This window comes from Protopterus annectens, chromosome 1.part0 (genome assembly GCF_019279795.1).
Source record: "Protopterus annectens isolate FY-2018-M chromosome 1.part0, PAN1.0, whole genome shotgun sequence".
Lineage (NCBI taxonomy): Eukaryota > Metazoa > Chordata > Ceratodontiformes > Protopteridae > Protopterus > Protopterus annectens.
Window position 1 is genome coordinate 1,615,234,245 of NC_056725.1, and position 13,564 is coordinate 1,615,247,808.

Genomic DNA, 13,564 nt, shown 5'->3' on the forward strand with positions numbered 1-13,564 from the left:
AGCCACTACGGACAAGTGGGTCGAAAGGTGGAGAAACCCAGGAGGTGGAAGATCGGGAACCGAAAGCATCCAGGAATACAGACTCATCCTCGGTAGGGGCTAGGGGATTCCAGTTCCCCCTCTGCCTAAGCATTTTCAGGATGCCTGAGAAGGAACCATCTTCAGAGGGGTATCTCGGGGACCCTTCCGATTCATCTAAGTCTGTATCAGAAGTGACAGACTCAGGGGAATCAACGTGCTTCCTCTTGCACTTCCTCTTCCGAGGGGGCTCCTCTGAGTAATCAGGGAAGGCCTCGGAAGAAGAGGAAACACCCAATGGGGTTTCCTGGAGCATTGGTTCCCCACGCTTGGGGTCTGGAGGAGGAGCAGAGGTTGGCACAGGCACTACGGGGGGATGGAGCTGGTGGGGCCGGTAGTGGAGCTGACTCGGGGGACAGCACACTCCGTATGACCTCAAAGGCATCCCTGCCTCGAGGCAGAGAAAGCTCCGGTTCCGAAGAAATAGGAATCTTTCTCCGCGCCGAGGGGGACAGCTCCGAGGCCGATGTTGGAACCGAGCTCACCTGCGCCGATGCTCCGAGAGGGAGAACGGGGTCGGACAAGGGTCCGATGCTACTTGCCCCCTCGGAGCAGAGGGAGCCTCGGCATCCAGATCCCTCGATGGAAGGTACCATCGAGGTAATCAGAGCAGACGTCAGAACCGAAGGGGATATGGTTATCGGAGCCGACTGTTCCACTACTCGAACCTCAACGAACTCTGGCTCCGAACTCATTGGAGTCGGAGGTGGAACATCAATTGAAGTGGACGGAGCCGATACCTGTTGAGGAGGGCTGGACAATAATTTAGCTAGTGCCTGCGACTTTAGCAACCTACTGACTACTCTCTCCAGATCGTGATCAGACAGCCTAGAGGATTGAGAGGATCAGTGGCTACGCTCACTTTGAAGTAATGGAGACAGAGGAGCCGAATGCACCGACTCTAAGGAAGGGGACCTCAGCCTCTTGTGGCTCCGCGATGTCTCCAAAGTATCCGATGGAGCAGACGGGGAGGTTGTCTTGTCGGTGCCAGTCAGAACCAACTTAGAAGGTAAATCCTGCAGAGGAGTCGGCTCCGAGGGTGGAGCCGACGGCTTAGTAGATTTTGGGGATTTCACTGGCTGTGAACTCTTTGCCGGTGAATCCCGGGGTTTTAACAGACCTCTAAGAATCAGTTTTTTCTTATGCTCCTGCAGGACTCTTGGACTAAAAGCATGGCAAATAGAACAAGAGCCCTGCAGGTAAACAGCGCCCAAACAGTAGACACAACTAGTGTGCCCATCTGTCAGAGACATTTTCTGACAGCATGAGTCACACTTCTTGAATCCAGAAACCTTAGCTTCCTTAGACATGACTGTACCAAAAAAAAGGGAAGACTAAGTAAATACAGACAAAAAAACAGTACTACACTAGCAAATCACACCAGTACTATTATTCTATATATATATATATATATATATATATATATATATATATATATATATATATATATATTTTTTTTTTTACAATAAGGGAAAAAAGAAGTAGGAGAGCCTCCAAGTTAAACGGCTAACCTAGGGATGGGGGAGGGGTGGAGAACTCTCTAACTTAAACGAGTTCTGTCAAAAAAGGTAGAGACACTATAGAAAATATAACTACAACACGTATAACTAACTCTAAACAGAAAGAATACTAGAAAATTTAAATTCTAAGGAAAGTTTACACAAAAAGTTAAATATACGAGCCTGAGTAAGAAAAACGACACCCTCGCAGCTGAAGTGGCAAACGAGATCTGGGTAGCTATCGCTAGGCATTATGGGATAAGGGGTAGCCTCGAGCCAGTAAATAGCTCTCGAGCTATTGAAGATGGTCAAGTCGGAGCCGAGGATCGGCTCCGATCCCTAACAGCAAGAATGAAGGCGAGATAGACAACTTAACATCAAATGTTTAAATCACCTCTAGCATCTCAGCTAAATGCATTCAAGGAGGAGATCACAAGTTTCAAAAACAAATCTTATATAATTAAACTAATTAAAATGCAAACAAAATAATGCATAAATTAAAAAGCTGAACCAAACCTAAGATATACAGAGCCCAGAATAACAAGCTCTGATGAGCTCACTACAACCACCAAACACATGAGGCACTGTGGGGGGTATCGGGTACAAATATTCAATAACCAGCCCAGGAATAAAATAAACTTTTAATAGCTTCAACGCTCCAAAACAAAACACATTAAATGCTTAACAGTATCACTGCAATTTTCATCCTTCCATAGGACTTCATCAGATACTGCATTCACCTTTCCTCAACCTTTACATAATATAAACAATTATCTAATTCTAGCAATTACTCACTCATAAAAACACACATACACATTGTGCATCTAACCTGCTTATAAATACTTATACATCAGTCTAATATGACATTCCACCCCGTGTAAAATTAAAAAATCATACCTATCTATTCAAAATTGCACATCACATTTTTTAGGTAAAAAAAAAGTTAACAGTTCATTTACTTATAACCAGTTTGTTAATTATAGCTTTGTGTCTAGAAAATGTAGATGTCTTGGAGCATGAAATAAGCCATCACTGGAGCACAGAATGTGGTAAAGACACTTTGGGTGGTAGAAAATAGAAATGGCAAGGTGAACTGATAATGCAATCCCCAAGGCAAATAACTTTGGAAAAGGGTATGCTCATTCTGTGAATGGGAATATGTAAACAAGCATCTTCTATGTATAAAGTGACCAGAAAGATTTGAGGCAAAAGAGGAGGGGAAAGTATGAAGAGTTTACTTTCTGAATTTTGGGATGAGTGTGTGTTCATCTTGGACAGATCTAGAATGGTCCTCCAAAGTTCTGCCTTTCCTGATGACAAGAAAGAGCCTTCAGTAAAAAAATCTGTCCCTAATACTCTGAAGTGACTGGCTCTTTGACCTTTTGATAAACTATGTGCACAATGAACTAAGGTAAAAGATGAAGCTAGTCTTTTGGAGGCTAAGATTCTTGATGGATATGGAAAGGAATTTCTATTTGAGTCTGAACCCCTACTCTGCAAAGACTGAACCTCAGTCTGTGGTTATAGATGGTTATAGACTGCCATGCATGAAGGCACAGAGAAAGACTACCTGTAATCTTTAAAGGAATGCCAGGATTGGGAGAGGAAAGGAAAATAAATGAGGAGTCAGTTTTTCCTTCGCATGCTAGATCCTTGGGACCCCATCAGATTTCTTTTTGCCACCCCCTTGGCATTTTTTAAACTGTTCTTTCCCAGTTTTCTGCTGACCAGACTTGAAGGGCTTAAGAAAAATGGGTCTGAACTAGAAGGATATTTTCTTTGAAATTTAGGAAATGGAGACAAAAAATGTTGTTATTCACTTTGCACGAGTTGTCCAGTGGGGCATCTGACACCTGAGCTTTCACATCCTCTGGAAAGGACTAAAGTCATATTCAAGCACTTCTTCTCGTGACTATCCCAGTTGCAGCTGACCTAGAGATAGCATCCACTGCATCACAGCCACACTTAATTGTATGTTTAGCCACCTGAGAAGCAGAGTTAAGCATACTTATATTGTTAAGTCTGAGACAGGAAGATTGGCTAGGGTCTGACAAATGTTATTCAAAACAGACACCAGAAACTTGAACATATGAGTTTTGCACTTAATGGTTCTAAAGGCAAAGCTGGAAGAATTGTGCACCCCTTTTTCCATACCTATCAATAGCTCCTCTATAATTTGGGCCTGTGTTAGAAGGAAGCAAAGTTCTTGCACCTTTACCAGCATCAAAAGACATGACAGCAGGATCAGAAGAGACTTTGCCAGACATATTTGGGTGAATCATGGACTATGAAAAGTGGTTTGTCTTTTTGGGGCAGAAGACTGGAAACTTGGGGACAATGAAACAGCAGAGAAAGCATCCTACAAAGCTTCAAGGGCTAGAGGAATAGCTACAGGCTTGGGGATATACATATACAGGAGTTTCAAATATACTTTTCTGGCATTAGAAACTTTTCATTCTCCTTTCTGAAAAAAAAAAAAAATTCTTTCATTCTCACTTTTGTGCTACCAAAATAAATGTCTTCATTACGGAAGTTGTAGCAATAATGAGCTATCTGCCTCATTCACAGTGGAGGAAGGAATACGGGAAGCACAATGAAGTCCTGCCTTGTCCAAATCAAAGTATTCCTCTGCTCTTTAATAGGTATAACCAGTGGAAGAAGCAAGTAAAAGGATTAGAAGGTCTGGATAGCATTAAACAACCCTTGTGCAAAATTAAACCAATCTTCCTTGACCCCTTTCTGACTTGGAGACGTAGAAGGAGCAGAGATGAGTGTTTGTTTATGTGCATGTTTCTCAGGATTGCTCAGACATATGGTCTTGATGGTGGTGGGGGGAGGAGTTGAAGCCATAGGTCACACAGGCCTTCTACATCTTCTCTCACAAGGCCGTGATAGATAAGTTTCCTCACCCTCAGATAAAATAATCCCCAGTTCTCCATTCTTGACTAACTAAACCAGCTAAATGGTTGGTTTGTCTGGACTATGAGAGAGTCCTGCTCCAAAGAGGTCATGCTAGAGGGCCCTGGAGAAGATGACTGATGGTCCAGGGGTTGCAAAACTGCCTTGGTGGATAGTCAGATGCACTGTATGAGTGAGAGAGAGGTGGATGCATGGGGATCATTCCTCACCTCTCTCAAGTTTTGCTTCTTAACCTGAAGGGATAGCCCACCACAAGAGAGATGATGATATTATGACTGCTTGTGCCAAGTCCTGAAATACCTGCTCTCAAGGGAAAATACAAATTTAGTCCACACCTAATTATTATCAAGGATAAGCAACTGGCAAACTGAACGTGACCCAACATCACATTCAGCCTCTAAACAAACGGCACAGATTGAGTGGGAGGCCTCGTATGGTATCTGGTACCCACATACTTACTTTCCTTTTCTGAATGACATAAGAAATGTTTATAGAAAAAAAATTCATAAGAAAATAAGAAGGGTTCTCAACAGGTACTTGTATGTCTGAAAACAACATATTAAAGCTGACCGCACAGAAACACTGGATGTTACATTGATGAGAGTCTGCAAAACTTCCACTCATAATGCAGACTACTAAAAGAAAGGCAGAAAAAAATCAAATCAAGCCAAACTTCAAGCCACAAATTCATTCAACCTACCTGGCTCATCTGGCCATGCAGTGGTATGGCCATGAAACCCAGGTTGCGAAGCATTAGAGCTGTACGTTGTGTATTGTTGCACGTACTGCAGAATATGATGAAAGAGTTGCCAGCTAGCTCATTCAAAATATAAACCAAGTAGCAGTCCTAAAGAAAACAAACGACAACATGAGATGAAATGGATCTTCTCCAGTATTAAACCTGTAGAATCTTCTTAACTAATGGAACTGGAAAAATGCATTGCTAATGTAGAGTGCCATAAATGTTAGTTTAAGCACCATGCAGACATGACAGATCCAGAAGAAAAGTTACATGAGGCACTCAAAGTAAGTCTGTTTAATTACAGTTGTTAACCAGGAAATGCATTAATGAACGAAGGGCTGGAAATAAAAGCTAAAATGCTTGCACACTATGCAAGTCATTTTAACTACACTGTACAAATGTCTAGCAGATGCCTGTTACATAATTAACTGGCATCTGTACTATATCAGCTGAAGAATAATGCTTGAGTGTTTTCCATCATCCTCTTCTCATTACAGTTGTATGTTTTTCTTTTTTTTTTACTAGAGTTTATTAAATTTTTTTGCATATCTTCAAATATAGTGAACCATAAATAGTGAAACACAAAAATACTACAGCATAATCAACTAGGTTCTAAATTTTTTCTATAAGGCATGTATGCTCTCCACTTGTGCATGCCACAATGTCATATTCTCAATTATAATAGCAAGCCTAAGTACTAAACAAGAACACTTCCCGAAAATAAAAGGAAAAAAAAAATAGGATTTGACAAAGTACAGTTGCATTAAGAACTTAATGTAACTGTAGATGTTCAGGTATTTTCATTGTTGTAGTATGGACTCTAGAGATTCCTGCCTGAAAAAGCTTGAGGCCTGACCCAACTTCTCTGAATTGGCCTGCAGACTCCCTCAACATGGATGTTAGGATAAGTGGTGTATAGGGAAGTCGGACACTTCCATCTTCTGATCCTTCTTGCATGGGTCTGAGCAGTTCAGCACACAGGTGCTGGATCATGACCCACTCTGGGATAACCTGTTCCCAGACAAAGTATAATTAACAAACAGACCACCACAACTGCATTGCCATGCTTCTAAAACCCAAGGAGGGGTAGTTTCTGATCAAGGGTAAAGAGAACGTCAACGTGACTGACTTGGGTACCCAGCCTAACCCATTAGTATCCAGGTAAGAGTGGACAGGACAGAAAAATGCTCTGAAACAAAACAGTACACCTGAATGCCTACAATTACATAAGATGTAAGCACAACTGTACTACAGTCATCATACTATTCGATGTTGCAGTACTCACTCTTGAAAAGACTGCAAAATCTTATGGACCAGAATGTAATTGGCCACTGGAGGAAGTAGGTGACAACTGGCCTTTGTAGAATGTGTAAGAAAAAACATGTCGTGGCTCTGGAAGCACTACTACAGTAACAAAGTAAGGTGTGAAGATAGGTGAAGGCTGCCAGCCAAGCTAGATAGAATTTTGTAGATGATTCTGCATTTGTAAATATTAATGTAAGCCACAGGCTTGCTCTCTTAAATGTGAAAAGACTGTGTTGGATGTTGAACTGAAAAAAATATGTAAGAAAGCTGATAAGTCAATCATTCTGAAATTCTTAATCTAAAACTCGGAGCAGAGATGTCTAGAGGGAGGCATTCTGCCTATTGTTTTGAGGCCATTGTTAATGGCTAGAATTAACATGTATAATTTATTTTATTGCTCTGGCTTCCTGACCAGCTGCAAGATCAAAAGGGCTATTAACCTCTGAGTTTCTGTAAGCCTGGGAACCAGAAAGAAATGATGTAATCTGAAATGAATCAGTAGTACTGTGTTATCAATTTAAGGACAGAAAGAATGAGAGCATTGAGCATTTGTCTTTAGAACATCCAGCATCACCAGCACTGTCTTGTTCTATATGCAAGTTTATTTTAGAACTGTGTTCTCTTAGATACAGCTAGGAACTAGGAAGATTAGATTAGTTTTTTTTCTGTATGGATGTCAGAATTCTACTGTATTATTGTAAGCATTGCTCTGTGATCTCTGAACTCTTGACTAGCAATGTGTAGTAAGAAGTATCATCTTGTGCTTTTATTATTAAATATTTTTAAATCTTTCAACTGTGGCTGTTTTGTGTACAGCTAATTTAAGCTCTAAGAGTATACTGCATGTATTTATTGATATTGTACAAAGCCACTAACAGCCTTGCTAATCAGTCACACTTACCATTTGGATAATAAAACTGCACAGTACAATTGGACACCCTTTCATAAGGACCTTATAGTAGCTGATAAATATTACTGGGTGGTGGCAAGTGGTACTACCGTATAGTCTGGGTAAAGGGGGCACAGCTGGAGAACCTGTGCCAGCCTTCCTCAGGAGTGTCTGAGTGGTTGTATACAACTCTTATCTCAAAGTGCGTGTGTGTCAGCTACTTGGGCAGGGACACAAAGCACTGGTTGAACAGAGAGGGTGCTGGAGGTTTTAGCTTGCCCAGTAGGCTGAGATCTGGTACCTATAGCTGTGCCAGTGGGGAGTCTTATTGGGGACCAGGAGAGAAAGGGAGGAACCAGCTCCAGACTGACTGATCTCAGTGTGCTCTCAAGGGAAATTGTACTTTACTGTGTGTGTATTTATTATCCTTTCCCTATATATGGACGCCCCTCACTGGCGTTAGTGGCGAGGACTGAGGCTCCTTGATTGCTAGGCCAGTGCACGGGCGTCACATAAGATTTCGAAGGAGGTATGCACATAGGATCAGGAAGCTACTTCTAAGATAGATTGGGTACTAACCCCACACAGAAAAACAGTGGTAGCTGCTGTGGCCCTCATGGACTGAGCCTCACATGGACTACAACTGCTTTACCATAACAGAAGTAACAGAAGCGGATGCAATGTATTATCCCTTTAAAGGTATGTTTGTCAATACGACTCCCCTCTTGCTTTTAGCAAAGGAAATGGACAAGCTGATCAGATATTTCTGATGTCTTTTGTTCTGTCCAAGTGTTAGTTACTTGCAAACATCTAACGAAAACAGGATTCTCTCCCTCTTATTCTGAAGTGATGGGAATAAATATGGAGAAGTGACTGACCTGATTCAAGGACAAATCTGTTATCACCTTTGGAAGGAAGTATTAATCCTTTGAGTGACTATGCTATTGTGAAAGGCTCGAAAAGTCTTTTTACACACAAGCATTCACAGTTTAGAAATTCTTCCAGTAGAGAGTAATGCAGTTGCCCAGGACAGTAATCTGAGGGTAATGAATACAGCAAGATCAAAATGGGGCACACTTTCTTCAAAAAAAAAAAATCCCATTGTGGGAGTGATTTACTTTTTGCGTGGCATCAAATCAAGTACTGCTTCAAGTAATCACTTAGTGGCAAACTAGGAATATAGGGGAGCAGCCAGTGAGACAAGCTGAAATGACCAATGCATGTATCTGTGACAGAACTGCTTTGTAAAGGACCAACAGGTAAGCAAGTTAAGCTATACCTAGCCAGCAGCTGGGCCCTCGTGTCCGTTGTAGGACCGCATGGAGAACCCTCTTCCACTTAGCCAACTTCCTTTTGCTGGGTTTCCAGCTTCCTTCAAATTTGTCCTCAGAAAACATTAGCTGACATGGCCAAAATCCCCCCTAGAGCTAATTTTTACACTGCTGGGTATCTAGTTCTGATATGGCTTACAATCTGTAGTGCACATTCTTCTGTCTAAAGGTTAAATGACACCACAACTGATGCCTAAAGCATTTGGTCCACAAGACTGTTCTCAAACAGGGACCATCTAGACTTTGTGCTGCTGCCCACATCTCCATTTATTTTTGGATTGAAATGGCAGGGCTGGGTTTTAACTTGTTACCCTTCATCTCTGAGGTAGAAACATTCAGCATTTACTTAGTTGGTGGTAGGAATCTCACACTACAGAGATCTTGCCAACTCTGTACATACAGCGACCAGAGATGAGGATGACACCCTGAATTCTATTCTATAAGGTGATAATCTTAACCATCATGGCACCGGGCCTAGCCTTACTGTTCAATGGATCAAATAACTTCTCCATTGCATCAGTAGGATTCCTAAAAGAAACACAGAGCAAGTGACAATGAACTCAAAGTAAAATGGGCACTTTAGCTCAATAGTTTTTTTTCATCAAACAGTGCAATACTCCAATAAACTAAAATTCTTATCAAACTAATATGCAAGAGAGAACCAATATAATAATACAATTCAATTTGCATACGGGAGCCTCAATATCTAAATATCCCTTTTCAAAGTAGAGAGAGATTCCTTATCCGTTCACTAAAAAAAAAACCTCCCCTCAAACTTGTTTTTGTAAAGGAAGAAATCTCATTATCCAAATGTTTAAGGACAGGAGTTTACCAGTTTTATACAGAAACTGTCTGCTTCACCAAATGCACTCCTCCTCGTTTTTTCACTCTCACTTCCCCCTGGAGTCTTCATAACATTGCACATCTAGGTTTTATCCAGAGTGATGGCCTTTAGTACGAGGTGGATTTGATCCTTGACAAACTGTGGAATGCCTAAAAATGTTGGTTTTCATAGGAAATGCACACTACATCCCTGATTTAATATTTGTGGGACCCATCAGTCCTATGTGATAGCCTCCCACTGTTCCACAAAGGTTAGTCTGCCTCCTACCTTTGGGGATGGATTATTGGAAGGCTAGGTAAGAGTGGGGTGGGTAAAGGGGCTAGCTTTGCTGAGTCACAGCTGCTCTCCAAGTGTCATGGCCTTAAAGACCCCAGGCTTCTCACTCTGAACAGCAACATTTTTTCCTTTCATAAATCTTTGTTGGCCCTCTGAGATTTGTTCATATCCTCTTCAGAGTACAAGGAACAGGCTTTAGCGGAGTAGTTTCTAACACCTGGGTGCACAAGGAATGGAAAAGATCCTTATCTGACTGCACAGTTTCACCCTTTTCTTCCAGTTTCTTTAACACCATTGCTGCAGAAGGTCCAGAGAGAAGCTCCCTGCCCAGAAGAATCAAAGAAGATATGTTTCAAATGATATGGAATGAGGCAGTCTTCAAGCCAGAGATATCGAATCACAGACCCCACAGCAGCTGCCCTGCATGATGGATCCACTACATCACAGACGCATTTCATAGTGTGCTTTGCAGCCAGGGAAAGTACAGTTTTGTACCTACCATAAATGTAGATGTTCGAGTGTATACACTGCTGCAGTCATTACATTTGGGTTATCCTGCCGTCAGGCGGTTCCCCAGTCGGCCAGAGTTCCAAAGTCTTGGTGCGGCGTCGGTTGCTGTCACCTCCTCCCTGACGTCAGTGTGGCAGGGGTATACAAGATGCAGCCAACGCCATTTTCTTCAGTTTTTCTTGCCCCAGATGTCAGGTGCCTCTAAATAGGTAAGCAATTCCAATTGCTAATAAAACATACATAAGAAAAGCAAAAAACTTACAGCTACCAGCAAATACTCCCCATAGGTAGTAAGGGTAGAAGACATAGGTACGTACCAGCCAGTAAGAGGGGAAGGAGGGAGGGTAACCTGGACTGCAGCAGAGTATACACTCCAACATCTACATTTATGGTAGGTACAAAACTGTACTATGTTCATCATGTTACACTGCTGCAGTCATTACACTTGGGTAGAATCCCAAAGCAGAGGTAGGGTGGCTGGTTCTATAAGGCATTAGGGGTGGCTATAAGGCCCTGCAGCACTGCAGTGGCGAAGCCAACTATGGATTTAGAGTATAGAGGCAGATGGCAATGCTTGTATGTACAGAACTCCAAGTTGATGCTTCCAAAATATCCTTGGTAGGTACTCCCCCAAGGTAGGCAGTTGAAGTGGCTGTTGCCCTGGTGGAGTGAGATCTAATGCTGCTAGGTACAGGTTTTCCATGGTATGTGTAGCAGAAACGTATACAATGTCCTATCCATTTTGAGATAGTCTGTTTTGAAATATGGCTTTTCTCTGTGCTCCTGCAGCATATGCTACCAATAATTGCTCAGATTTTCTGAAAGATTTGGTTTTGTCCGAGTAGAAGCGTAACTGCCTGTGAATGTTCAAAGAGTGCAGTAGTCTCTCCCCTTTATTCTGTGGTTTAGGATAAAAAGCTGGCAGGTGAATAGTTTGGTTTAGAGCCACACTGGATACCACCTTTGGCATAAATGTAGGGTTAGTTTTTAAAGACACCCTGTCCTGGTGGAAAATGAGGAAAGGTTCCACTGCCATTAGTGCCTGTAATTCTGAAACTCTTCGTGCTGAAGTTATAGCCAGGAGCAGAGCAGTTTTCCAAGAGATATATTTTAATTCTGCTGTGTTAGCTGGCTCAAAAGGAGGTAAAGTTAGTTTTTCCAAAACAAAGTTGAGGTCCCAAGTTGGAGTAGGTGCTCTACGGGGTGGTCTTATGTTTTTAGCCCCTCTGAGGTACTGTTTTAACAGAGGATTAGAGAAAATTGGTGGATCCGTGTTGTAATGAGAAGAGATGGCAGAGGCACGGATCTTGATGGATGAGAAGGAGAGGCCTTTGTCCAGCATCTCAGTTAAGTATTGTAGTATCTGAGGAATGGTTGGGACAAGAGGGTCAAGGCTATGAGCTTGGTTCCAGGCACAGAATCTCTTCCATTTATCCGAATAAGCTTTCCTGGTACTAGGCCTTCTGGCCTCCAGAATGACATCCATAACAGCCTTGGAGAGAGGCACTGCTTGCTTGACTAAGGAATCTTCCATGCAGCTAGGTTTAAGGTCTTTACCTGGCTGTGTAGTATTTGATTGTTGTGCTGAGTCAGCAGATGTGGGATTTGAGGCAAAATCCAGGGTGGTTCTTGTGCTAAGCTCCTTAAGATTGGGTACCAGTGCTGGCGTGGCCAGTCTGGTGCAATCAGGATCATCTTTGGCTCTTCTTGCCTGGCTTTTATGAGTACCTTTGGCAGGAGAGGTAGTGGTGGGAAAGCGTATACTTGTAGGTTCTCCCAGCTGAATGAGAGGACATCCACTTTCCATGCTTGTGGATGGTAACTCCTTGTGCAGAATTTTTGTAGCTGGCAGTTTATTGGGGATGCAAACAGATCTATGTCCGGGGCTCCACCATTTCTGTGTTATCACTCTGAAAATTTGCGGATTCAATTCCCATTTGTGTGGATCCATGATGTTTCTGCTTAAGTCGTCTGCCAGTGTGTTTTTCTCTCCTGGCAGGAATTGTGCTTGCAGATGAACTTGAAGGTTTATAGCTGTGTTCCACAAGGTCATAGCTTGTCTGCATAGGGGGTAGGAGTGAGTGCCCCCTTGCTTATGTACCACATAACTGTGGTGTTGTCTGTCTTTAGCAGTAGTTGTCCTGGATGCAGAAAGTCCTTGAAAGCTATAAGGCATTTTATACAGCTAGCATCTCTTTTTGATTGATGTGAAGATGCCTTTGTTCAGCGGGCCACGTGCCCTGAATACATTTGCCTGCCATGTGTGCTCCCCAGGCGTAATCCGATGCATCTGTTGTCAGTGTTTGCTTGGCTGTAGGTTGTGTAAAAGGCTGTCCCTTGTTGAGGCGACAAGCTTGAGCCCACCATTGAAACTCCTGTTGAAGGCAAGGGATTAGTGGTATAACTGTTTCCAAACTTTGACAGTGTTGAGACCATACATTCTTTAGGTACCATTGTAGTTTCCTCATATGCAGTCTGGCATATGAAATTAGTAGTATGCAGGATGCCATGTAACCCAAGGCCTGCAGAATTTTTCTTGCAGGGAGTTGGGTCTTTGTTGCCATCAATTGTGAGTCAGTTGTCCTTGCTTGTCAGCGTGAGATAAGCCATCTGGGCCGTTGTGTTCAAGCTGGCACCCAGGAATATAATCTCTTGTGAGGGCACTAGCTTTGATTTCTTTTGGTTTACTGTGTACCCCAGGCAACTTAATAACTTTTTTACAAACGCCAGATGCTTTAGAAGAATGTCCTTGCTCTCTGCTTGAATCAGGCAATCGTCCAGGTACGGATAAATTTGAATTCCTTTCTGTCGGCAAAATGCAATTACTGGTGCCAGGCACTTTGTAAAGACCCTGGGCGCAGTAGACAAGCCAAAGGGCAGTGCAGAGGATTGGTAGTGCATTGAACCAGCTATGAATCTGAGGTATCTTCTGCAGTTTTGTCTGATAGGGACATGCAGGTATGCCTCCTTGAAGTCCAAAGTCACGAGTCAAGCTTTCTTGCCCAGCATGGGAAGAAGCTGCTGTAGTGTCAACATTTTGAATTTCTGAACATCCAGGTAAGTGTTTAGAGATGGAAGATCCAGAATGGGCCTCCAGGCTTTGTCCTTTCTGGGTACCAGAAAGAGTCTTGAGTAAAATCCTTGTCCTTGCTCCTGTGATGGTACCTGTTA

The 13,564-nt window shown here is 42.5% G+C and overlaps 1 protein-coding gene across 1 annotated transcript in view; it reads right to left on the bottom strand.

Moving 5' to 3' along the window:
* Positions 1 to 13,564, bottom strand: part of DDX47 (DEAD-box helicase 47) — a 596,838-nt gene that overhangs the window by 191,310 nt on the left and 391,964 nt on the right. Inside the window, exon 9 of the mRNA XM_044073445.1 lies at positions 5,197 to 5,343. Within this exon, the coding sequence (XP_043929380.1) occupies positions 5,197 to 5,343 (147 nt within the window). The remainder of the gene's footprint in view (positions 1 to 5,196; positions 5,344 to 13,564) is intronic.